At 46.8% G+C, this 26641-nt stretch overlaps 2 protein-coding genes across 2 annotated transcripts in view; one reads left to right on the forward strand and one right to left on the reverse strand.

The window, feature by feature from the left end:
- Nucleotides 1-254: 254 nt before the first annotated feature.
- On the reverse strand, nt 255-3314 carry Zcchc3 (zinc finger CCHC-type containing 3). Its single transcript, XM_028774983.1, has one exon. It carries the CDS (start codon nt 3057-3059, stop codon nt 1857-1859), a length of 1203 nt encoding a protein of 400 aa, XP_028630816.1. The 5' UTR covers nt 3060-3314; the 3' UTR covers nt 255-1856.
- An 11890-nt stretch (nt 3315-15204) lies between these two features.
- CUNH20orf96 (chromosome unknown C20orf96 homolog) overlaps nt 15205-26641 on the forward strand; it is a 15400-nt gene continuing 3963 nt past the window's right edge. Inside the window, exons 1-6 of the mRNA XM_028774999.1 lie at nt 15205-15274; nt 15442-15499; nt 16029-16131; nt 19796-19911; nt 23534-23692; nt 25581-25680. Coding sequence (XP_028630832.1) covers nt 15264-15274; nt 15442-15499; nt 16029-16131; nt 19796-19911; nt 23534-23692; nt 25581-25680 — 547 coding nt within the window. The 5' untranslated portion in view covers nt 15205-15263. The remainder of the gene's footprint in view (nt 15275-15441; nt 15500-16028; nt 16132-19795; nt 19912-23533; nt 23693-25580; nt 25681-26641) is intronic.

A 26641-nucleotide genomic window follows, 5' to 3' on the forward strand; every position in this document is an offset into this window, starting at 1 on the left:
GGATCTCTGCGTTCAGGGCAGCCAGGACTACACAGAAACTCTGGCTCAAAAAACAGAACACCAAACACCGCCCCACCCCAACCTGAAAAGTACATAAAGCAGCTAACTGAGCAAAAGCAATGTGCTGGGTTTAGCTACCTGCAGAAGGCCTGGCTACCGTTGCCTGCAGGTTAGAAAAGTAGCAAGTAGGGAAGGGTTTTGAACTCGGGGCCTGCAACTTCATCTAACACTTCAGAAAAAAAAATACACAGTAATACGAAAGATAAATATTTATTCAGAACAAATCTTAACAATTGATTTTACATTCCAAGCCACAAGGAAATAGCAAACAGCAAAGAGAAGACAACAACTGAAAAAAAGCAGTTTACCGCCTTTCACTTTAACTTGGTGACACTTAATTGACCCAGGCCCTGTACTGGCCTGTTTTCCCCAAGAACATTTTCTAGTTTACAGCTCACTCATGATTCTGGGCTAAAACCACCTTTCTCTTGAGGGTCAGCGGTTAAAGGTTGTGGATGAACTTCTCTAGGGTTCCTAGTGGCTGAGGCAGAGGTGCAAATGTAAACGTCTGGTAAGTTTCTTTACTGAGGGGAACCGATTCTCACTGGTGACAGCGACAGTGGAAGGGGACGGCCCTGAACATTTAAGAAGCACTCCAAGGGCGGATGCAGGCAGCCGAGAGCGTGCTGCTCCTGGTCCCTTCCTTCCCTAGCTCCCAAACAGTAAGTCAAGCTTTCTCTGCTCTTTCAGGATGATTGCTCAGCACTGCTGGGATCATCCCTGTGGAGAGCAGACTCCCTTGGAGATTGTTGTGTTGTGAAGTGTGAGAGGTAGTGGGATGAGCACCGGGCTGGGGTCAGGGGACTCTACTACGGGCTATCTGAGGCACCACGCTGTGTACTTTCTCCCAGTCATTTAACTTCCTTGGGTTCACTTTATCTGCTGGAAAACCAAAGGGAGGCAAAGGCAAGAGTTGGGAGGGTCACTGCAAGTTTGCAGCTAGCCTGTTCAATGAATGCAGCCAGTTCCAAGCCGGCCAAGGGGGTAGATGCAGTGAGAGACCCTGTCTCAAAATACAAAACCAAAAGCAATCCCCCTCCCAAACCCAACAGAGAACACCTCTTAGGTCTTTTCCAGCAGGTAAGCCTAGGCTCCAGGATCTTGTAGAAATATGGCTTCTCGGCCACCCCACGGAACTGTCACTATGTTGGGAGATATATATATATATATATATGCATATGCCACGAGAGGCCCTTGGCACCATTCAGAGCTTATTCAGAATACACACTTCTAGCAACACTGTTTTCACAAAGTCTGATACCACATAGAAGCAGCAAATGAAAAGGGCCCAGCAGAGAGCTGCACAAGGTAGACAACTCTTGACAGAAGCCAGTCAACAACGTTTTGATTCAATAAAACACTTGATAGAGTGTCTATCCCGCATTGGGCCCTGTACCCTGGGCGGAGGCATGAAGATGAGCAAAGCGGCCCAAAGGGCAAAAATCTTCTAAGGAGACAATGTATGAGGGAGGTAGTAAAACGTAAACGGGGAAGGGGGGGGAATGTCGACGAAAGTATCAAAAACAAATACAAAACGGGAGAGAAAAAAAAAAAAAAAAGACAGGCGACGTATCTGTAGCTATGGTTCCGAATAGTCCTTACTGGTAAAATTCACCATTTCAAACAGGCCAAAAAGGAGCACACTCGGTTTTAAAAAGGCATAGAGAGAACGTCTCTGGTAGGTTTTAGAAATATTTCCATCCAAAACGATAAAAAAATGGTTTAAAGAAAAAAGTTTTGGCACTTAATAGAGGGGTAAGCTGGCTGTGTATTCACCCTGGCAGGCAGACGCTTGTTCAGTGCCCCGCCACGCTGGCGAGCTGAGCTGCCACGGAATTGTGAACTGCTTTGGGACACTGGGCAAAGGCGTGTCCTCTTTTGCCACAAAGGTTGCACACGATGACCTTCCGGCAGTAAGGGCTCAGGTGCCCCTCTTCCCCGCACCTGAAACACCGGTCCTGCGTGCAGGTGCCGCTCATGTGGGTCCGGGAACCACACTTGAAGCACGTCTTGGGCTGCCCCTTGTACCAGCTGTACCCCCTCTCCGCTCCCAAGAAGAAGGCCCCGGGCAGGTGCCTCACTCCGCCCTCCCCCTGGCGCAGCTCGATCTCGCACTTGTACTCCCCGGTCCAGATCCCAAACCTGTCGGTCACTTTCACGGGCACGGCCAGCACGTCGCAGTGGCGCTTGAGCCAGGTCACGATGTCCTCCACGTCCACGGTCTCGTTCCGGAAGAGGATGAAGAGGGTCTTCAAGCTGGACCTGCTCCGCCCCAAAACCACAAAGTTCTCCCAGCAGTCCTCCAGCTCTCGCTTCTCCTCGTAGACGCGGAGAAACAGGGCTAGCTTTTCTGCGGATCGGAAACTCACGTCGAACTCGCGGCTGCCGGGGATCTGAATGACCGCGTAGATGTCTTCAGGGTCCATGCCGATGGAGCGCAGGATGAGCGCACCCACCACGAAGTCCCGGGTCGGACAGGCACTCTCGTCTCCCTGGAAACAGATGCGCACGAGGAAGCGGCCCTTACCCGGGCCGGCAGCCGGTGGCTCGTCTTGTAGCGGTCGCTCGGTTGCATCTTCGGTCACGCCGGGCCTGGCGGGGGTCGCCATGGCCGCCGTCACCTCAGCCTTCTTCCTTCGACTCGGGTCTCCCGCGCCGCTCGCGCCCTTCTTCCTGGAAGCGTCTGCCGCCTCACCCGTAGGGTCTCTGCGCCGGCCCTTTGGGTCCCCGCGAGCGGCAGGTGGGAAGTCGCCGGGGTTCGAGGCGGCCAGGCCCCCGGGGCTGCCGAGCCCGCCACTCGCACCGCTGCCTACTTCGTCGCGCCGCCGCGGCTCGCGGAAGTCGCCTTTCTTCTCCGCCAGGTTCTTAACCACCTGGGCCCAGCCCATCTTCTCACGGACGCCCTCGGATTCCTCGGCGCCGGCCACAGGGCGCGCGGGCAGCAGGAGCTGCGGCCGGCCCCGCTGTGGCTCCTCCTCCGCTCCGCCGCCGGTGGCCATGTTACCTCTTTCCCAGCATCCTCCACTCGCTCCCGCGGTCCGAGGTGCCCATGGCGCGCTCCCGCTCGGGATGAGGGCCGCGGGCTGCGTGGGCGACTTCCCGCCCCCGCTCTGAAATCCGAGGCTCTGGCTTCCGCTCTCTTGGAAGTCTTGTGTGCCCGAGTTCGTGCCGGCCGGAGTCAGCCCGACTTGGCCCCGGCTGGCCTCCCCTCTGCGGATGGTGGCGCCCGCCCTGCCGCTCTCGAGGTTTTGGCATTTCTCAAGTAGACTTCTACTGCATTCCAGGAGCAGTGCTTCCAGCGCACACTGTGAGGACTTCACTCGAATCTCTCTCATCTTTTGAGTGTCCTTTCTGTGAAAAAGCAAAAGAGATGGAGCCCCCCCCCCCCCAAAGTACATCACATTTTTTTTCCCACCAATTTTAGGTTATAAACACTTTCAAATGTACATGATAGGCATTTTCTCTCTTTTAGTGGCATAAATATAGGACAGATTAAAAGTAGGTAAAGGCAGGTTTCTTAGGAGGTAGTTCTCGGGTGGGTTCACCGATCTCACAGGTGGAGGTCAGTGAAGTCACACATCTGGGCTAAAGCAAGGGAGTTTTATAGAGTTTAGGGGAGGAATGATGAAGTGCCAACTAGGAGCTGGGACGGTGTCCATACACGGTCAAAAACTAAGTCCCTGGCCGGGCACTCTCTTGGGTGGGTTGCTGGAAACGGGGAGATGAGTGGTACATTAGCAGGAGTTTTCTTCAAGGGATAGAGTGTCTCTGGCGGTGGGGTTAGAAAGAGGGCAGACTAGGTTTTCCTTCTTGAGCAGGAGATGAGCAGGGGTTCCAGCCTACCATCCCAATCTCTTTGGGTAAAGGGGCAACGATTCAGATCTGGCTACTTCCTGCTGAAAAGAGACAGCCTGGTGTGGGAGTCCAGAGTAGGTGGGATCCAGCTCATTGAGAGATACGAGTGTAGGAGCATTTGGTTGTCTGTCACTTGGGAAATCTTATGAATCTATTCCTGGAGGAAGAGGAGAAAGCATGGTGCTAGCTGAAAAAGAAGTATCATTTGCCCTATGAACAGGGTTAGCCATGTAAAGAGTGAAGACTGCCAAGTCCAGCATGGCCTCAGAAAAGACAATGTGACAGGGTTTCCGGCTCTGGAGCAGAACCAGCAGGGTGTGGGCCTCTACAAGTGTTGACAGTTGCTGTAGGTGTAAGGTTTCTTTGTATAATGTACATATTTTCATGTTCCTCCTTAGGGGAATGCTCTCCCTGCTAAGGTTAATGACTCCTTGATATTTTCTCAATATGCAAAGTATAAGGACTCAATATGAATTGTATGAGGGCCTTCATGGACTGGAAAGAACAGACCTAACTGCCCTAATGAGTCAGTAATGGGAAATGAATAGTAGAGGTACCAGGAAGTAGAATGGTGATCTCAGGGAAAGATCCCACCCAGCTAAGCTTATTGTTTGTGTTTACAAAGGCAGCTGATCTCTAAGCTCAAGGTCTGTCTACAAATCAAGTTCCAGGACAGCCAAACTTAGGCAATGAAGGAATTGGAAAACAAAAAGCTAATTTTCAGCCGGGCAGTGATGGCACATGCCTTTAATCCCAGCACTTGGGAGGCAGAGGCAGGTGAAATTCTGAGTTCGAGGCCAGCCTGGTCTACAGAGTGAGTTCCAGGACAGCTAGGGCTATACAGAGAAACCCTGTCTCGAAAAAACAAAAACAAAAACAAAAACAAAATAACAGCAACAAAAAAACCCCAAAAACCAAAAACTTAATTTTCTCACATAAAATAACCCTTATGGGGCTGGAGAGATGTTTTAGCGGTTGTGTACCAACTGTTCTTCCAGAGGTCCTGAGTTCAATATCAACTACATGGTGGCCCTCAACCATCTGTAATGGGATTCCATGCCTTCTTCTGGTGTGTCTGAAGACAGTGACAGTGTGTTTACATACATAAATATATAAATCTTAAAAAAAAATAGCCTCTATGTCTAAATTTGGCGACCACAAGTTCTGTACCCAGTGAATTGCACAGGACTTGCTGTATTAAAAAAAAGTACTTGCTGCCTGGTTCATTTGTCTTAAATGTGTTCTGTATTCCTAGGAGTCATAAAACGCTGATTTATGGGATAATCCAAAGAGAACCTGTGGAAAATGACTGAATTGATATGTAAATAAAATACTGGGCTTTGGTCTGCAAGGGAGGACTGCCTAGAGAGAGCTACCTACAGAGCTGTTACAGCTCTTTGGAAATTTTTTCTGACTCAAGTCAGAAAACCCAAGAGCTGTCTTGAGCAGGGCACTATCTCCAGCAGACTACAGAGCTACCAGATTGCAACCCATCATTGACATCCAGTCGTTTCTTCACTCCTCCCAAAACCCCTTCCTCTGGACCCCCCCACTCTCCAAGCTGAGGCTGGTCCTTGGCAGAAAACTGTTAGAACAGAGGTGTGTCCTGGTTGTATTGGCGGAGTTCTTTAGCCAATTTGTGGAGTGACTAGATCTGGGTCTCTATCAGGCCAGACTCATTGATGTAATAATTAGTAGCATCTTTCTCCCTAAGAACATGCAGGTGTCACTCTTATTAGTCACGAGGCTGTTAAGGGCCCTCTAGTTTTGTAGGGCCATTGAAATGTAAAAGAATCTTATTAAGTTTACAGAAAGAGGTAAGTGTTAGACATGTTAGCACTATCATTGTAATCTGTATTGGAACTCATATTGTAGAAAAGGCAGTAGAGGAGGAAGAGGTGGGCGGATTTCTGAGTTCAAGGCCAGCCTAGTCTACAGAGTGAGTTCCAGGACAGCCAGGGCTACACAGAGAAACCCTGTCTCGAAAAAACAAAAAAAAAAAAGAAAAAAAAAAGAAAAGGCAGTAGACTTATACTTTTCTGTCATAATTGAGGCTTGGGAAACAATTAAAATCTGATTAATATTAGAGCTCTGAACTTTGAAGTTTTAATGCAACAGTTACACAGCAGGGGGAAGAATCTGAAACATTTTAATATATATTTGTTTTCATTTAAGCTTTTACATCTTTTAAGGTTTATAATTTTTATTTATCAACCTTAAAACATCTTTTTAGACTCTGTCATGATTTGAATATGCTTGGCTCAGGGAGTAGCACTATTTGGAGGTGTGGCCTTGTTGGAGTAGGTGTGTTACTGTGGGCATGGGCTTAAGACCCTCACCCTAGCTGCCTGGAAGCCAGTATTCTTCTAGCAGCCTTCAGATGAAGATGCAGAACTCTCAGCTCCTCCTGCACCATGCCTGCCTGGATGCTCCTATGCTCCTGCCTGGATGATAATGGACTGAACCTCTGAATCTGTAAGCCAGCCCCAATTAAATGTTTTTATAAGAGTTGTCTTGGTCGTGGTGTCTGTTCACAGCAGCAAAACCCTAGCTAAGACAGACTAACAGCTTTTTTTAGATCCTTAGAATTTAAGCTTATATATCCTCACAGCCCATATAAATTTCATATCTCTCTTTATCCAGGTATTTATAAGACACAGGTGGCTGATCATTGAGAGCAATCATTGCAAAGTCTGTTCCTTTAGATAACAGAATATCAAAAAGTCATATAGATTTTTAAAAATCTAATAGTGAATAAAATTGTGTCTAGACCTAGTAGTGGCAGCTCTAGGAGAAGAAGGCGTGAGACCTGATTTTTACACATGAAGAGGACTGAGAAGGCAGCTGAAGCCTTGGTTTTTGTTTTTAAACTGATCCTCAAACCCATTAGAGCCCCTGGAAGGATAAATTTTACCTGAGTATGCATTAGTATAGAGCAAGTAGCTTCCAAGCCAATTAAAAATAACATAGACTTGACAGCTACCTGGAAAGTCAGTCATCCAATGTTTCTCTGCGGTCACTGGAGCATCCATTTTGACCATCAGGCCCAGAAGATCTTACAGACTTTTCCGTGAAGCAGTACTGTGGAGAAGGACTGTCTTACATTGTTAGGGAAAGTTAGTCAGTCAACTTCCCAGTGTCTTGCCCACCCACAGTTTGGATAGTGTGCTGTCAGCAGTTGAGGCAAAGGGCAGTTTATAGCCCAGTGTGCAGCTTTGCCACATTTAAAGCAAGCCCTAGGTGAAGGTTCTTCTGTGCCTATTTTCTTTGGAGGAAATCAGGAGTGCTGTCAGGAGTCAGTGTGTCTCTATTACAAAAAGCTTTTCTATTAAACATGATCAATGTCATATTCTGTAGATCTTTGATGTGTTTGAGGACCATTCATTATCTAAAGTATATATAAATAAACAAATGTTGTTTGGTTTTGGCTATTTAGTTTTGTTTAACTTTGAAAACATATATAAGAGGCTAAATAAAGCTTATTTTGGAAACTAATCATGATTATAAGTATAGTTAGGAACATAGTAAAGAATATAATTATGAGGTAATTGATAATTAACTTTTAATTGTGTTTAATTAGTGTTTTAATTATGTTTAACAGTTTATAATAAGTGTTTATATGATATGTTTAAGCTGAAGGTAGTGTTAGGACAGGAAAGGGTTACTAAGTTGAGAAAATGATAGTTTTTTGGCTTTCAGGCTAAGGGAACCTTGTTATCACAAGGTCATAAATTGTACTGTAGCTTATTTGGTTATCAACAGCATAGAATTTAGCTCTAGAAAGGGAGGGGAATGGTGCATTGGGCTTTTTTGGAGCCATGTCAGTGAGGAGGAGGTGGAATTGTTGGCGTGGTACATTTGGAACAAGTTTTGGGACCCATGGCAGCAATGGGAGTGTGGTGAGGAGGGGGGCTTGCAGGGGGAGGGGGACCACAAGGGGAGGGGGCTTTCAGGGGGATGGTTTAGAGGGACAAGAGTGACAGTTGTTAAGGAGTGTTGAAGAGGTTGATGTGCTCAGTACATGAGCACTGAGGCCTCTCTGCAGACCAGGCTGGACTGCAGAGTGGGCAGAGCTGACATGGGAGTGAGCGTGGCCTTGCCTGATGGATGAAGAGAAAAGGGAGGTTACCAGGATGGGAGTGGGGTGCTGGAGTTTTACAGGATCTCAGGCAAGCTTAAAGGAAGTGTGTGTGTGTGTGTGTGTGTGTGTGTGTGTGTTGTGTGTGTGTGTGTATTTGTGTGTGTGTGTGGGGGGGTCCGTTGCAATAGCCAAGGCCATGTGGAGGACATAGCGGGCTGAAGAATCAGACTACTCTGTAATTTAGAATCAACTTCACAGACAAAACCTTAGGAGGATTAGATTTGCAGCCTGGTTTGGAGTAACCATTGTAGCTTGTACTGATTCGGTGGCGCCTTGAGGTTTGAGCTGCCACTACTGATTCATGTGTGGTGTTCGTCCAGTAGACTGGACTGCTGCTGCTGATTTGTGTGTAGTGGTTTGTTAGTTGCTTGAACTGCTGATATAATGAAAAGAAGATTGGGATCAGCCCCAAAGAAACTATTTCTAAATAGGTCCACATGCCCCTTTTCCCTATTAACTTTTCTTTTGCACCAGCTCTGGTTGGTGGTGGGTTAGAAGGGAGGTTGAAGCATTAAAGAACCTTTATTAAAAGTAGGTTTTGAAAAAATCTGAGCCTATAGGTAGTGACGAATGTGGCTTAGGCATAATGGGTAACTCTGCTTCTAATGTAGTAGAGGAAAAGGCAAACTGTGAGGAGTTAGCAGTTGTTTAAAGAAGTTGGCAAAATAGCCACTGCCTCTGGGTGGCTCCCTGCCTTGTACTTGGAGGGGGATTTCTGGTTCTGCTTTGTAGTCTTCATGTATATCATTTTGAAAAGATGGGGCGAGAGCTGAAAACTCTGAAGGTTCACTCCATTATCTTGTGTTAGAAAGGATTGCAGAGTTGGCTGTGCACATAGCGAATTTGCAGAGAGAGGTTGAAGTGCTTGGGAAGCAAAAAGAGCCAGTGGAAGGAGAACAGGCTTGGTGTCTGAGACCAGGAATTTACTGCATGATGAAGGAGGGAAGCAAACTAGGCTGGATGGTAAACTGGCACCTGCCCTGCTCCACAGACTTTCACTGTCAGGTCAGAGTCGGAGAAGAAAAGGAGGCGGTCCAGGTATGTGCAATCAAATGCACCGTTAGAGGATTTGTTTGGGGCTACAGAGGTGCCTTCAGCCTTTCCAGTCTTTGTGTAGCATACACCTGCTAACGATGGTGTCATGCCTCTAATGAGTTGACATGGCGTCTAATATTTCATGCTAGATTTAAAGCATTTTAAAGAGGCTATTATATTGTATGGTTTGCATTCTCCATTTGTGAAAGAAATGTTAAATAACTGGGCTATGCAATATAGAGTCATTCCCCAAGATTGGAAGGGATTGGTGTCAGCTATTTTAGAAGTTGATCAAAAATTACAATGGTTGTTTGTGGTAGAGGCATGAAGCCCCGAAAATAGAGCAATGTAATTTAGCAAGGGGAATAAACGTTACTAAAGATCAACTGCTTGGGGAAGGGCATTATGCTGACTTACAAGACCAAATCCAATCTGATAATGTTGTTCAGTTTCCACTAAGGCCCAATAGCAGGCCAAAAACTATTTTTCAAAGGGAGAATCACTGTCTGCAAATGACAGTAGAGCTTTGCTCCAAAATCCCAAAGGTTTCTTCTGTGATTCACCTATAGGGGCCTGCCAAAGTCTCCAAACAGCATCTCTACCTGTCACTGACACCTTAAGTACCATGGGGTGTGGGATAGTAGACCTTGCCAGGAAACCTGGTACAGTTGAGCAGGTTCAGATTTCCCGGCACCCAGGCACCCACCTGAGACAGTAGGCGGCTCTCTGCTCCCTACCTGACTCCTGGCCTGGAACACATGCCACACTTCCCACATAGGAAATGTGACCTGTGGTCCTTGTAGTCCAGAACAGAGTTCTCCATGCTAATGAGGTATCTAGAGGCCCTGAGGGTTTATCCAATAAGTGTCCCTTTCCAGACATTCTTCCCTGCCAGGTATTTAATATCTGGTCCACCCTGTCTCCAGAGTCCAAATAGACCCACTAAATGTTATGCTTCTTTTTTTGGTGGTCAGGTAGGGGGTCAGGTGCAATAATTTATCTTTCACCTTAGAAGGAAAACCTCTACATGCACCACACCACTAGACTCCTAAGAATTTCACTGAGGTAAATGGTCCTTGAATTTTGGTTGGATTTATTTCCCATCGTCTGATACACACATATGTGTTACCAATGAGTCCAAAGTGGTTGCCACCTCCTGCTCACTTGGTCCAATCAGCATAATGTCATCCATATAGTGCATCAATGAATATTTTGTGAAGAGACAGATGATCAAGATCCCTTCTGACTAAGTTATGACACAGAGCAGGAGAATTAATATTTCCTTGAGGCAAAACTGTAAAGAATACTGCTGGCCTTGCCAACTGAAAGCAAATTGCTTCTGGTGGTCCTTATGGACAGGTAGGTACTAAGAAGAAGGCATTTGCTAGATCAATAGCTGCATACCAGGTACCAGGGGATGTGTTGATTTGCTTAAGTAAGAAAACTACTTCTGGTACAGCAGGTGCAATCAAAGTTATTACCTAATTTGGTTTTTGATGTCAATTGTCATTCTCCATGATCTATCTGTCTTCTGCACTGGCCAGATAGAAAAGAGAGTTAAGGGGAGATGTGGGAACCACCGCCCCTGCATCTTTCAAGCCCTTGCTGGTGGCACTAATTTCTGCAATTCCTCCAGGAACACAATACTGTTTTTGATTCACTATTTTCTAAAGGCTTCCATTTTAGCCTTTCCAACTACTATAGCCCTCACTCCACAGGTCAGGGAGCCAATGTGAGAATTCTGCCAACTTTTAAGTATATCTATCCCAATTATACATTCTGGAACTGGGGAAATGACCACAGAATGTGTTCAAGGACCTACTCAACCTACTGCGAGTTGGAAAGCAGCCCAAAACTCCATCAATCACCTGGCCTCCATAAGCCTCTACCTCAACTATAGGCTACAATGTTTCTTGGGATCTTCTGGGATCTGTGTCAGTTCAGAACCAGTAACCAACAGGTCCCAGAAAGCCTGATTATTTCCTTTCCCCTACTATATAGCTATCCTTGTAAAAGGCCATAAGTCCCTCTGGGGAAGAACTGGAGAAAGGGTAACAGAAAAACTTTTGGTGGCCGGGCAGAGGTGGCGCACGCCTTTAATCCCAGCACTTAGGAGGCAGAAGGAGGTGGATTTCTGAGTTCAAGGCCAGCCTGGTCTACAGAGTGAGCTCCAGGACAGCCAGGACTACACAGAGAAACCCTGTCTCAAAACAAAAACAAAAACAAAAACAAACAAACAAACAAACAAACAAAAACTTTGGGTGTCTGATCAAGATCCTTCCTCAGGGAACCTGGCCACCCCTTCATTCAAGGGATTCTGGGACTGCAAACTGGCTCAAGTCTAGAAATTGATTCTCTGGCTGAGACTGCCTTTTGCCACAATTCAATGTAGCCTTTCTTCCATTTGTTTGAGAATTTTTCTGCTTTATAGATCAAACAGAAATGAGGTAGGCTTCAAATCTGTTTCATACCTGGAAACACAATGACTGATAAGCCAGTACCAGCGGTCCACAGGAGTCATGTCATTACAAAATTCACCTCTCCTGTGCTGACCATTGCGGGCTAGGTCATTATGAATGTTATTTTGTCTACACTGCCCATTATATTAACTACAATCATTTTGTCTCTGGTGATCCAGTGCTGCCACCTGGCCCTTGCTACTTCAGGAGTCCAATTAAACCCATTGCATTTAGTTCATCAAATTGATCAGTGGCATCTCCAACTCTACGGTCTGGCACAAGGAAAAGGCACAGCCTTTAATCCCAGGAGATTGAAGCAAGTAGAGCTCTGAGTTCTAGGCCAACCTGGTATATGTAGGAACTTGAGACTTCCTCTGTTCCTGACAACATAGAAATGTTCTAAATTTTTGTTTTTGTTTTGTTTTTTTTTTTCATTTTTGTAGTGTTTAAGGATTGAGACCAGGGCCCATGTATACTAGGGCAGTGTTCTACTCCTAGCCCTCTTCAGTGGATTTTAAAATGTATTAACTATTTTTTTTTTTTGATACAGAGTCCCATGTAAACTAAAGTGGCCTCAAACTCACAGTTCAGAGTGATTTTGAACTCATAATCCTCCTGCATTTGCTTCCCATGTTTTGGAACTTACAGGTATACTTCACCATGCCTGGCTTTATTTATTTATTTATTTATTTATTTATTTATTTATGAGGCTGGCCTGAAACTCCATTCTCCTACCTCAGCTTTCTTTCTTTTTGAAAGATTTTTTATTTTATGTATATAGGTGTTCTGCTGGTGTGTAAGTATGTGTATCATGTGCATGCTTGTACTTGCAGAGGTCAGAAGAAGGTGTTGGGTCTCTGGGACAGGGATTCTAGGATTACAGATGGTTGTTACTCACTATGTGGATTCTGGGAATCAAACTCAAGTCCTCTGCAAGAGGCTAGAGACATCTCTAGCTTCCTGCCTCAGCTTTCTTTTCCTTCCTTCCTTCCTTCCTTCCTTCCTTCCTTCCTTCCTTCCTTCCTTTTGTTTATTTGTTTTAGCTTTGTTTGTTTTCAAGACAGGGTTTTTTTGTGTAGCCCTAACTGTCTTGGAACTCACTCTGTAGATCAGGCTGGCCTCAAACTCAGAGATCTAACTGCCTCTGCTGGGATTTAAGGGTGTGTTCTACCACCACTTGGCACCTGTCACAGCTTTCTAACCACTGAAATCACAGGTATGTATGACTGTGCTTGATCTATAATGCGTTTTTGTTTTTTTCAAAAAAGTGTTTACAGATTTTCCCTAAACTCCAAATAGACCTTTTCTCCTTGGCCAATGTGTGTGTGTGTGTGTATGTGTGTGTGTGTATGTGTGTGTGTGTGTGTGTGAGACTTTACATATGTGATGGTCAGAGGACAACTTCTGGGAGTTGATTTTCTCATTCAACCTTGTGAGTCCTGGGATAGAACACTCGTGTCTTCAGGCTTGATGGTAAACACCGTTACAGACTGTGGGTCGCACCAGCCTCTTGTCTGGTTGGTTAGATATTAACTTCTTTGCACTGGTGAGTTCTTGTGGCATAATAAACTTTATAAATGGAGACATGTGGCATAGTGACTCCTTCATTTCCCTAGGGGCTGTCAGCATACCTCGGTATTTAGGACACCCAGGTTCATTGTTCCCACCCCCAACAGTTTCTTTTGTCTACCATGGCGGGCATCCCATTTAAAACATTCTCTTTTGAGGCTGGATCTCATGTGGTCACGTAGCTCAGCTCTGTAGATAAAGATGATCTTGAACTCCTTGATCCTCCTGCCTCCATCTACGGAGTTCTGGGATTACAGCTGAGTGCTGCCATGTCCTTGTTGAGACCTGCTCCTTTTGACATAACTGTAGCCATTTTGTATTCAGTCTCCATTTTGCTCATGAGGTGAAATTAAGTTTAGGTTCTCAGACTCTACTTCCCAGAAGTAATTTTCAATAGCTGACACTAAACAATGCTACTAATAAGCCAAAAAGTTATGATTGAATTGCTCATACTCTGTTATCTCAATGTTCTGAAATCCCCCTTCATCACCTGTCTACCACCCCTCATCCCTCACTCAGGACCAGTCACCTTAAAGGTTGGCTGATAATGCTTTATCTAGTTAGCCAAAAATGCTGTACCACTTCATGGCTTGCCCTCGAAGCTCTTGCACACGATCTTTCATATAAAGAGTCTGCCCTGAGGACAGACTGGTGCCACCATTAGGGTTTTCCTTCTTGTGGACCTGGGTGTCCAGTATTGTGGTGTGCATTCAATAAGCTATTCTTCTTTGAGATTGGTGTATGTGTGGTTTGTGTAGCGACTCCCAGACCCCAACAGTCCTGCTAGCACCCATGATTTACAGTGGGTGGAAAAAGTTAGGAACTTTCTAATGTTCTACAGTAACGTCCTCCTGTTGACGTTTTGGAGATTTTAATATCATTTCTTCTTTTGCAGTTGTTTTTAAATTGTAGTGTTTTGTGACAGCTATTCTTGGTTGTCAGCTTGACTACAGCTGAAATTAACTAAAATCAAAAAAGGAAAGGCATACTAGTGAGGGATTTTTTTTTTTTTTTTTTTTGGTCTTAATTTGAAGTTGGAAGATCCACGTCTAATCTGGGTTTTGAGGAGGGAAGACACACCTTCTGCCGACAGCCCAGAGGAGGAGGAAGCTTTTGCTCTTTGCTTGCTGTCTCCTTGCTGGCAAGTCTGTTGTTTCACTGACATTAATGCCTACTCTGGGATTCCAGCACCAGCTGAGACATCCAGCCTCGTGGACCCAGCAACTTCTAGATTCTTGGACTTTTTGTTCACACCAGGCATTGTTGAGTTAGTTGGACCATAGTCTGTAATAATAGCAGGGCAAAGGATCTTTGTGAGTTCTTGGCAACCCTATCTAACACACTGAGTTCCAGGTCAGACAGAGTTACACAGTAAGAATCCCACTACCTCTCTGTGTCTCTGTGTCTTTGTGCCTCTGTGTCTGTCTGTCTGTCTGTCTGTCTATCTCCATGTATATGTATGTGTGTGTGTGATGTATATGTATATACAGTCCCCCCCAATTTATCCTTTGAGGGTTTCATAGATGCATAGAATGTACCGTGATCATATGTATACTGAACTCTCCTTCCATCTTCACTCTGGGATCACCACTCTCATCCATGATGAAAAAGTGGGCTGGCTTGATTTCCTTCTGCTCAGATATCTTTGAGAGGATGAGCGTGTATGGGTTTTGGAGTGAAAATTTAGGAACTGATCCTGGGTGGTGATTGATCCATGGATGCAGGAGACAAGTGTATGTGTGGGAGTGAGGGTGGGGGTGGCGTGGGGCGTGTCAGTTAGATGAACATGTCATATTTTCTAATCTTCACGATATTCTCGATGAAATAGGAAGCAAAGTCAGGAGTGAGGACGAGAAACAAGTGATGGAAGTTGGATGAAAGTGGAGGAAAAGAAAAGACGTCTGAAAATAAGTTGGGAAGTCCGTGGGGCCTCTGAAGGTTCCCCCCCCCCCCCCGCACCCCAGGTTAGTTTGTCTGTCTCTCTCTGTGTATTCCAAGGTTGCCGTTTCCTTGGAGACCAGACGCTGGTAGCGAAAGCGAAAGCGCCTAGTCTCCTTGGGATCCATTCTGAGACAAGAGGTGGCAGAAGCCTCACGGGTATCTGGAGACAGTCTGTACCCAGAGGATCTGGCTTCTTATCTCCAATGGCACAGAAGTAAGCAGAAGGCGTGGGGGTTGAGGAGAGGGGAGCGGATGCGTGGGCTCCATCCCTCAACCGTTGCTTTCCGTGCTCCTGGTGTGCTTTGGTAAAGTGGGGCTGCTGGATCCCTGCTTGGGCTGGGGATAACGGAAGTTCTCCCACCCACTCTCAACTCTTTCCAGACGCACCATCTCTAGAACCCAGTTCTCAGGGAACAAGTTGCAAGTACCTGTGAGATCGGTGAGTTCGGGAAAGGGTAGGGCAGTTTGTTGTGTGGGTGGGTGCGTGGTGGTGGGGGAGGATCTCCATGACGACTGTGTTCTACCTGCCTTCAACTCCCATGGTGATAACATGATGGACTCTTGGGCTTGAATGCCAAGCCCAGCAACTCACTTAAGGCCACCCATTACCTAGTCAGAACATAAGGGTGAATCAAATTGCTTGCTCACTGTTGCTCCGGTTGCCAGAGGGGGGGTCTTGCTTTCTGTTTCTTCAGCTTCTTTAGTACCTCATAGCCTTGGTTCTGGCTACCTGGTAAACACAGACAAAAGGGATGGCTAATACTCACGGAACCACTACAGACCTTACAAATACTTATCAGAATTCTTGCACTAACCCAGGTTGTGTTAATAGGTTCGCATTTGAGTTCAGTCACTTACTCTAGGATACAGATACTCTAGGATACAGATACCCTGAAAGGGCAAGATGGAGTTGAACACATGAACCCTGTTACTGACTGTGTTATGTATGGTGGCATTGTGTTCCCTAGCAAGGGTCTGAGAAGAGCTTGAAGCCATCTACTCTGCCTCCCCTCCGACAAGCCAAAGGCCACAGCAAAAGCAAAACGAAGAGTCTGACTAAGATCCAACCAGGTGGGCAGAGGCTCTTGGGAGCGATTGTGAGTGCTGGGGAGAAGCTACAATGGCTGCTTTTGGCCCCTGACACGCTATTCATTATTATTGTAGGCTAACTGCTGTGACAAATAGCCTTCAGTTTTCAGGTATTGATATGGAAATTCATTTCCCAGCAATGCATTTATAGAAGTGTGGTGAGGAGCTGGTCTGCTGTACACACGATTCAGGCATGTAGGCTCCGCCCACTCTGTAGATCACCCCATAGAGGGCCTCTGCTGGTGGAGATAGAAGAGAGAGCAAGAACAAGAGGACCCCGACCCGAAGTCACATCACTTGTATTCCTTCCAGGAGCTGTAACTCCCATCACATGACCATCCCTGACTGGGAAGCTGGGAGCTGTCTGCCTCTATGTCCAGGAGGGGAGCAAACCGTCCAGGGGAATGTACAGAGTCATCTTTTGCACATCATCGTTAACCTTTCCAGGGAAATTCTGAGGTCTTGGCTTGGGCAAATATGGGTTTGCATCTTGGCAGTGTTATTCACTCACTTCCATCCTTCTGAGCCTTAGGCATCATCATCGTGAAAAGGGACTGTGTGGGCTAGGCAAGGTGGTGCACATAGGCGATTCCTCCAGCATTCTAGGGGCTGAGCCAGTACATAATGAGTTGACAAGCAGCTTGAGCTTCAAAGAGCTGTCCCTGGATTGTGTAGCTGTTTCCTCATAATAGAAGCATTCCCCCTTTCAAAAAAAAAAAAAAAGCCGGGCAGTGGTGGTGCATGCCTTTAATCCCAGGACTTGGGAGGCTGGGGCAGGTGAATTTCTGAGTTCGAGGCCAGCCTGGTCTACAGAGTGAGTTCCAGGACAGCCAGGGCTACACAGAGAAACCCTGTCTCGAAAAACAAAAACAAAACAAAACAAAAACAAAAAAAGAAGCATTCCCCTACCCCCTACCCTGGAGGGAGAAGTAAAGGAAATTAACAGGGCTCAGGAGGTAAAGGAAATTAACAGGGCTCAGGAGGTAAAGGAAATTAACAGGACTCAGGAAATAAAGGAAATTAATAGGGCTCAGGGACTAAAGGAAAATCACAGGGCTCAGGAAGCAAAGGAAATTAATAGGGCTTAGGAAGTAAAGGAAAGTCACAGGGCTCAGGAAGTAAAGGAAAGTTACAAGACTCAGGACATTCCTTAAATGAAAGACACAAGGCCCCTCCTCTAGCTGCCCAGAGAGCTATGGTAGAGCAGTTTGCAAACAAGGAGCTCTGGGAACACAGCTTTTGTGAATTTTCACCCACACTTGGGTGGGCTTTGGGGAATACAGCTGCCTATGAGTCATCTATGCCATCTATGCTCCTGTAAGTAACTCTTAACTCCTACTCCTTCAAGTAACTCTAGAAAGCATTGGTTCCAGTGGCTAGACTTGGTTAGAATAATGTGTCTGGTCTGTTGTTTGGTGCCCTGTCTAAGTGTTCAAAAGGTTGTCCCCTGACCTCTACATATATACTGTGGTTCGCAGCTTTCATGAGTTGTCACCCATGCTGGGTTGGGCTTTGAGTTACTCACTCTCCTGTGACTCTCATCCCCTACTCCTGTCAGTGGCCCCAATAAATTCACCGGTTCCCTATGCTGGAATTGGGCAGAAGCATTCCTTTGGTTTGTCACCGGTGCCTATGTGGGATGAACAGCTGTTTGTTCGTATGCCCCTAGGAAAAGCCATACAGCACCCAATGCTGATAAAGACAAACAGGGACAGACGTACACTGCTGGTGGTTTGTAGAAAGACATCCCACTCTGAAATGATGAGATGCATGTGACACTCCCATACAACTCAGGACGTCAATCTTTTTCTAAAACAGATGATTATTAATATTTTTTATGCATGAATGTGTGGGCAGATGCATACAGCTGTGTGCAAACATGGAGACGCATGTATTAAGTGTCCTCTATTACACTCTGCCTACTCCTCTGAAGCGGGGGGATCAAGTTTTCTCAACTAGGCTGGAAGCCAGCAAGCCCTAGCGGTCTGTCTACCTGTGTAGCTGGCTAGCTAGACTGGCTGGATTGGTGAGCTCTGGGTTCAGGTGAGAGGGTGAGCTGTGCCTCACTGTAATAAGGTGGAGAGCTAATGAGGACACTTGATCTCAGTCTCTTCCTCCTCATGCATGCGCACACACATGCACCTGCACATACACCTGTCCCCACACGTGCAAACACAGCTGCACATGCAAAAAACAAATCAACAAAGTACAAACAAAAACGCAGTAATTCTATGTATCTGACACCAGACTTGTACATGTGAGTAATCTTGTATTCTTCTAAAGTCCCGAAAGTTTAATCCCAGTACTTGAGAGGCAGATCCTAATCCTGCCTGAGGATTAGGAGAAAGCTATCTACGGCTGTGTAGCTTTTCCAAGACCCTGTCTCAAAAATCTACAAAAAAAATCCCTATAGTTAGCATATATATATAATATTATCATCTCATACTGTCTCAGAGCTTAATAATAAAGTTTCCCAGAATTAAGGCTCCTGATCTTTTAAGTACTTAGTATGGTTGCACATGGAGTGGGGATGTTGGTAGAGTCTGAGGCTGGAGATAAGCAGTTGAGAGGTGGTTGCAGGCTGGTACAAAATCATCTGACGGGAAAAATGGTTTCTCCCTTACCTCTCCCTCTCTTCTTTACTTTGCAGCCTAAGCTGTCCTTCGATTTGTTGATCCTCCACCTCTACCACGTGGGTGCTGGGACCACCATGTCCAGTTTATACAGTACTAAGGATTAAATTCAGGGCCGTGTGCATTCTGGGCCAGCACTGCACCAACTGAGCTATATCCCCAGCAGGGTTCTGAGCTTCTGCTCTCCACTCTGTCCGCAATACAGAGATGGCCAGTTGGAGTTCTGCACAGCTGCAGTGATCACAAGCTGTCATAGTAACTAGGAGCATGTATTCAGTCCTGAAGGTGTGGCAGGTCCTATGTCAAGCACCTTAGGGCAAAGTGACACCCAACCTTCATGACCCACTTATGAGGCAGGCTCAGCTGTTAGCATCTTATAGGAGCGACTGAGGGACAGGAGACCACATGGCCTTCCAGATGACAGAGCTACTAGAAAGCCCTTCCTGTCTGCCTCACCTGATCTTTCCACCAGCCAGATGGGAAGAGCAAGGATCTGGGTTTGTCTGACACTCTGCCCTCCACTCACTCTTGCTGTCCCTATCCGTGTCAGGGGCTGGAAAAACAGCGAGGGTGGTGTTCTTTATTTTACTGGTCTCTCTTTGTAGTCCTGGCTGTCCTCCACTCACAGAAGTCTTCTGTCTCTGTTTCCCAAGTGGGATTAAAGGAGAGTACTACCACGCCTGGCTACGGTAGGGATGGTGGTGGCTGTGGTGGTTCTTGACTTCCTTTTTGGTTGAGAGTGTGGTTGACCTGGGAGGGTCCCAGCCCTGGTCATCTGTCCTTGCTGGCCATCTCTCTCATGTCTCCATGTTACTGTGTTCCCCTGGCTTTGTCCCTCCCTATATCAAGGCTCAGGCTGTGGCTAGCGGTTTCTTTGTGGGCAGCAGTTTGTCTTTTGGGTCACATGGTAAATCTGTAATGAGGAGGCTTAGAGCCTACTGTACTCTCTGGGACCTGGTCCTAGGCCTGTGTCCACTCACACCCTCTCTCTGCCCTTTCCTATCTGTTCTCAGTGGTACAGTCCCAGGCCTCTGTAGAGATGGCAAATGCAACAAAGACTTCACGAGGATTTCGAAAAAGGGACCAAACGCACCACGGGAAAGTGCAGTCCAAGGTCCGGCTGATGAGGGTAAGAGAGGCCCTGGACAGAAGCTGGTACACAGCTTGACCAGTCAATTTCTGCCATACGGCAAGCCCACGGACACACTTACCATTCTTATTTTGGAAAAGAAATGGCTTGTAACCAGGTCCCACATCCAGAAAACAAAACAGTTAAGGTTGGGCTGTTGTGTTTAGACAAAAGCATTAGACTTTCCTTACTTTTTTGTTAGATGTGTAACCCAGTGGCTTGTCTCTGCTGGCAGTGCATTGCCCCCTCATGGAGCCCTGCCCATTTGGGCGTGGTGCCTGTAAAGTGTACTGCAAAGCCTTCACAGCAGCTGATACCACTGTAACTAATTCATTTTCTTTTTTCTTTCTTCTTCTTCCTTCTTCTTCTTCTTCTTCTTCTTCTTCTTCTTCTTCTTCTTCTTCTCCTTCTCTTCCTCCTCCTCCTCTTCCTCCTCCTCCTCCTCCTCCTCCTCCTCCTCCTCCTCCTTCTTTTTTTGTTTTTTCGAGACAGGGAGACAGGGTTTCTCTGTGTAGCCCTGGCCATCCTTGAACTCACTAATTCATTTTCTTATCATGCTTTTTAAAAAAACTTTCTGAGGCCAGGTCTCACTGAGTAGCCCAGGCTGGCCTTGAACTCACAATCCTCCTACCTCTGCCTCCAGATTGCTGGAGTGCAGGTGTGTGCCACCATGCCAAGCCTTCTTACACATTGTTTTATGGCTTCTATAATCATCTGAACCACATTTTGTTTGTTTGTTTGTTTGTTTGTTTTTCTGAGACAGAGTTTCTCTGTTTAGCCCGGGCTGTCCTGGAAGTCACTCTGTAGACCAGGCTGGCCTTGAATGCAGAAAGCTGCCTCCCTCTGCCTCCCAAGTGCTGGGATTAAAGGTGTGTGCCACCACTGCCCAGTTTTTTTGTTTTGTTTGTTTTTCACTGAACCACATTTTAAAGACAAAACTAAACAAACAAACAAACAAACAAACAAAAACCCAACCAACCAACCAAAAACCCAAGCTGGTCTCATGTAGCCTACCTTGCCTCAACTCACTCTATAGATAGTAGAGAGTGTCCTTGAACATAGTTCCAGACCAGAGAGGACTAAATGGTAAGAATCTGTTTCAAAAATAAAAATATAGAGGGGGCTGGAGAGATGGCTCAGCAGTTAAGAGCACTGACTGCTCTTCCAGAGGTCCTGAGTTCAATTCTCAGCAACCACATGGTGGCTCACAACCATCTGTAATGGGATCCAATGCCCTCTTCTTGTGTGTCTGAAGAGAGCAATGGTGTACCATATCCATAAAATAAATGCATAATTCTAAACAACAACAACAAAACAAAACCAAGAAGTGATAAGCCAGAGGCAGTGGTAGCTCCTTGCAATCCCAGCATCTGGAAGGCTGAGGCAGGAGGACTGCCCAGGCTCTATAGTGAGTTCAAGGCTGGCTTAAACTACAGAGTAAGAACCTATCTCAAACAACAACAAAACAAAACAACCCCCTCCCCAAGATAAAAATAGCAATATCAAGGAAGCATGTGATAATACAGGTATGAGGAAACCAAGATGAAGACTGGAGGCTGAAGGGGCCCAGGGGACAGTGTTGGAGGCCGTTTTAGATCGGCTGGCCAAGGAGTGAAGAGGTGTCGGAGACAGCTGGGGGAAGGGTGTTTACAACTTGTTAGTGCGTGGTGAAGGGCACTAGGGGCTGTTAGATATTCAGCCATGTACAGATACAGGGCTTTGACGTCACTTGAAACACAGAATAATGACTTAAATCCCCAACAGAAGAGTCTTAATGATCTAGTGTCTGCTCACAGAGTTCCACGGGCTGTCCTTGCACCGTGAGAGCACAGTCTGGCCTCCTGCTGTGATTGGCTGCTGGAAGGAGACCAGCAAGTTGATGAGGAAGGGCCTAGTGTGGGATGGGAATCATACATGGAAGTAGGTCGGGAGAGGAGACACAGCTACACATTGTAACTGCATGATTACATATTGAGGTCAAGGTCAGGCAGGAGACACATTAGATCTGCAGTTAGACAAATCAATTTCCAGAGCAGAGGTCATAAAATGCTATTTCTCAGAGTCACTAGGAGTGGTGTGTGTGTGTGTGTGTGTGGGGTGTCAATGTGTATTCAGGCTTAGTGTCCCCAGGAATGTGAGAGTGGCATTTTTTTTTAAAACAAGGTATTTCTGGATTCAGGGGTCTGGAAATGTGGGGGCAAAACCCGGAATGGCTAGTGGCCATAGACAGCAGCTCTGCTATGCATGACCTTGTGTCCACTATGGAAACTGAACTTCTATAAAGTGAGACTAATAATAGTTCCTGCCTCCCAGGATGCTATGAGGTAATACGAGTGCAGGACACGGCGCCAGCACACGGCAGCCACAGTGCACTCGCACGGGTCTTGTTATCAAGTACAGAATACAGGAGCTGAAGGCCAGGGCAGATGCAGGAAGTCAGGTGACCACAGGACGAGAGAAGAGAGCATGCAGGATGGAAATGGGGGAGCTAGAGCCGAAGAAACCAATCTCAGCTGCTGTTTGCTGGGCACACGCTGAGCCTGCCAGCATTGCCCCAGTGGCTGTGTTAAAGATTTTATCTTTTTTCTAAGTGGCAGCAATTAGCTATTAGCTGCTCCAGATGAGTACCAGTGAGTTATTTGAGGTTAATTAACTTGTCCAGGGTCCCCAGGATGGCAGGTGGCAGACCTGAGAGAGCCCAGTCTTACGCTATGGACCAGCATCTCCGGCCACTTCTTTTTTGAGACAGGGTATTTTCTGTCACTCATGTTGGCCTGATTAGCCAGGTGATCCTCCTGCTTCGGCCTGTGCTGATATGACATACGTGTGCCACCATGGATGGGCTTCTTGTAGCATGAATCCCACTGAGTTCTTGAGGTAGAACGGAAGGACAGACATCTGAAGTCTGGCTTCCTGGTCTCAGTAGTATTAGTTCTGGGCTGTGTGACAGTGCCTTTTAACCTCTCTGAGCCCCTCCACTTGTGGACTGGAGGGTGATTTCATGTGCCCTCTGTAGAGCAAACCATATAGCTCTTGCCCGCACTCATGTCCAGTAGGTCATTTGTTGTTATTACTATTATTCATTATTAGCTATTAACATTAGTGATTTTATGTACCACTGGGGGTAACCTTGGGTAAATCACTTATCCTTTCAGACTCAATTTCCATGGGGGCGAAATATGATAAAAAATTGTGAGTGTTCCGCCCTTTACCCTTCCCTGTTTCTAGTCCAGACCTAACCTGTCACCTCTGTTGCCTTCTTACCTAAACTGGGCTGTTACCTTGTATATTTTTTGTGGTTTTCGTTGATTCTAAGAGGTCTTTGGTAATTGGGCATGTCCTTATCTACTGAATGTCAGTTAATTAGATGGTGATGAGCCACCAACTGTAGGAAGCATTCTCATCTCAAAGATATGACAATGGGGCAGGGAGGGCGGAGGTGTGTGGAAGCTTAGTGGGTCAAAGGTAACAGTGGCTCCATTTCCAGGTGCTCTACATACAGAGGATGGGGAACAGCAGCTCACTAGGCAGCATCTACTATGGGAGGTCATAGGGCCGGAAGGTCATTAGTCGCCAGCAGGTTTGGGTGACTTTACTCCCTGCCCTTGCCCGGTATCCGCAGTCGATGCTTCGAAACCAGCGGGCCTCGCTCCAGGAGATCTACAGTCATGAAGGCTACCTCAGCAAGCTCAACCAGGAGCTGATCAAGGCCATCTTAGACACTGAGGATAGCATGGCCTTGAGCGTGCGTGAAATGCTACAGCAGCAGAGCGTCCTCCGGGTGAGTTGTCGCCGCCCCTCGGCCCGCCTCCTTCCCGCGCACGCGCGCCATCTGCTGGCCTCTTTCAACCTCTGCACTCCCCGCCGCCTATGAGAGACTGCAGTGCCTCCTTTCACGGTCACTTACCAGGGCTTACCTGTGTATTGGAACTTGGTGGAGTGGATCACAGTAACACCTCAAAAGGGAAGTTGTAGCCGTCATACCTGACACTTGTGCAGTAGAAAGTGTTTGATGCTGTCACTACCACCACCACTGTCTGCCAGGTGTCCATAGGGAGACACCAAATGTTTTTGTACAGTCAATATATATACATACACATGTATATATATGGTTGTGTTTGTGTGTGTGTATCTATATCTCACAACAGCCTGACAAGGCTGGCACTATTCTTGCCCTCATTTTACAGATGAAGAAATGGAAAGCAGAAGGCTAGAGAACTTGCTCCAGGCCACCCAGAGAGCAAGAATTGGTGCCAGGATTTGAGCCCAGGCAGTCCTCCTTGCCCTGGTAGCAGTGTTTTTAGGAAGCACAGCTGCTTGAATCCACTGTTACCGTGCTGTGGGAGTAACTACAGCACTGTCTAGAGCCTACTCTGCTATTATGAAGTTCTCTTATTTTGAAGACGGCCATCTTCTTACCATGTCCTTACATGCCTTTTCTCTGTGTGCATGGAGAGAGTGCTGCTGTCTTGTGGGGACATGTCGGTCCTCTCGAGAGGCTGAAGTCCTATGCTGTGACCTCTTACTTGCTTCCCTAAGGGGAAGGTCCCTAGCTCCAAAAGCAGTTACACCTAAGAAGCTTTGATGGACACAGTTCAATTTTTTTTTAAAGATTTATTTATTTATTATTTATGAATACACTGTAGCTGTCTTCAGACACACCAGAAGAGGGCATCAGATCTCATTACAGATGGTTGTGAGCCACCATGTGGTTGCTGGGATTTGAACTCAGGACCTCTGGAAGTACAGTCAGTGCTCTTAACCACTGAGCCATCTCTCCAGCCCGACACAGTTCAATTTTAATAGAGACCAAAGCCACACAGTTCTTCAACTCATGGAAACTTCTTGTACACACACACACACACACACACACACACACCCTTGCATGTGGAAGCCATTAGGTGGTGGTATTCATCAGGAGTTGTCCATCTTCTTTATTGAGACAAGGTCTCTTCCTGGAACCTGAGGCTTGTGTAGTATGCTAGGTTGGCTGGCTAGTGTGCCTCAGGGACCTGCCTGTCTCTACATCCCCAGTGCTAGAATTATAAACCTTCAACATCCCTCCCGACTTTGTACCATGGGTACTGGGGATTGGACTATCCTGGCTACACCTATGGGCTCTTGGGAACAGCCACTATATGACACCTTATCTACATGAAGCCTTCCCTCTAGTGAAGGGTCACAGTAAGTTGCAGTTAGCATTGGGCACGTGCTGTGCTGGAAGTGAGGAGATTTGGAGATCGCCAAGGGGACCTCGGACTTAGATATCTGAGCATCAGGAAGACTTCCTGGGAAAAGCCATACTTGAGCTGAAGTCTGCAGAGGTGTGAACTGGTAGAGGTTGGATGGATGGGTCCTGCAGGCAGAGGAAACAGGTGCAGCCAGATATGGGGCGAGAGGGAGTAAAGGAGGCGTAAGGAGCTACAGTTGCTATGGCTGGCTGGCTGGTCATCAAGGTGTGAGTGAGGGATACGGGAAAGATTAGTCTGCTCCAGGCCAGATAGTAAAGGGTCTTTTCAGCCATTGGAGATTAGAATAGGAGATGAGAGCTCAACCAATCAGGTTGCTGGGCTGGGAGTGGGGTTGTGGAAGTGCCCTGTGGCTGCAGCCCACTGTGAGCAGGAGCGCCTGCAGAGGCTGGGGGTGAGCTGACTGTACCCCTCCTGTAGAATATCATCGACATCTTGGAGTACTCAAACAAGAAGCAGGTGCAGCAGCTGAGGTCTGAGCTCCAGGAGTGGGAGGAGAAGGAGGCGAGCAAGACAAACAGTAAGGGGCCTCATCCGTGAGCTTCTGGGGGAGGGCAGCCCCTGCACTGCCTTTCTGATGCTACTAAGCCCCTGTCCTGCCTTCTAGGACACATTGTTGAGATTTAGAGTGACTAGCTTACATAAAAAACAAAAAGCACTCAATGTTTCCCAGGCTTGTGTGTTCACACACTGTGACTGTACGCTCACTGTAACCTGGGATGCAGGGACTTTTCTCACACTTTACTGATCAGGTGTCTGAAGCTGAGTGAGAGGAAGTACCTGCTGTAGGCTTTGTGGCTAGGAGTTGGAATCTAGGCCTAGCCTGGTTTCCCATCAGGGTCTGTCTGGAGGGAGTGGCTGGGATCCAGGTCTTCTGGCTTCCATTGCTCTAGAATGTATGGGGTTTTTTTCCTTTCCCTGAGCAGGATAGATACTGAGGGTGTGTGTGTGTGTGTGTGTGTGTCAGGGGGCTTGTGCCAGGAAGTCTAAGATACTGGGGATCCCCTCCATGGAGGAAGGAAGACTAGACATTATCTCTTATTCATTTGCATTTTTGAGACAAGGTCTCACTCTGTAGCCCAGGCTTGCCTTGAATTCTCAGCTGTAGCCCAGGCTTGCCTTGAATTCTCAGTGGTCTTTTTCAGCCTCTTTGATGCTGGAATGATATGTATGAAGCATCATATCTGCAGATTTTGTCTTAATCCTGCCAAAGATCATGTCTTGGGCCCCAATGTTGTCTCTGGTCATACTTTGTCAGGAGCATGTGTCTGAAGATGCTAACAGCTAGTTAGGGATATCCTTGGTGAGGATCACTTAAGCAGTCAGCAGAGCTGGACTGCTCAGGGCATCTTATGCCTTTTTGTTTCTCTTTTCTGAGGCCTCAGACACTAGCGGCTTCAGTTTTCACCCCTAATTCATGGGCACCTCAGCCCTGATCCCAGCACCTCAGCCCTGATCCCAGCACCTCAGCCCTGATCCCA

Source organism: Grammomys surdaster, unplaced genomic scaffold (assembly GCF_004785775.1).
Source record: "Grammomys surdaster isolate TR1022 unplaced genomic scaffold, NIH_TR_1.0 251, whole genome shotgun sequence".
NCBI lineage: Eukaryota > Metazoa > Chordata > Mammalia > Rodentia > Muridae > Grammomys > Grammomys surdaster.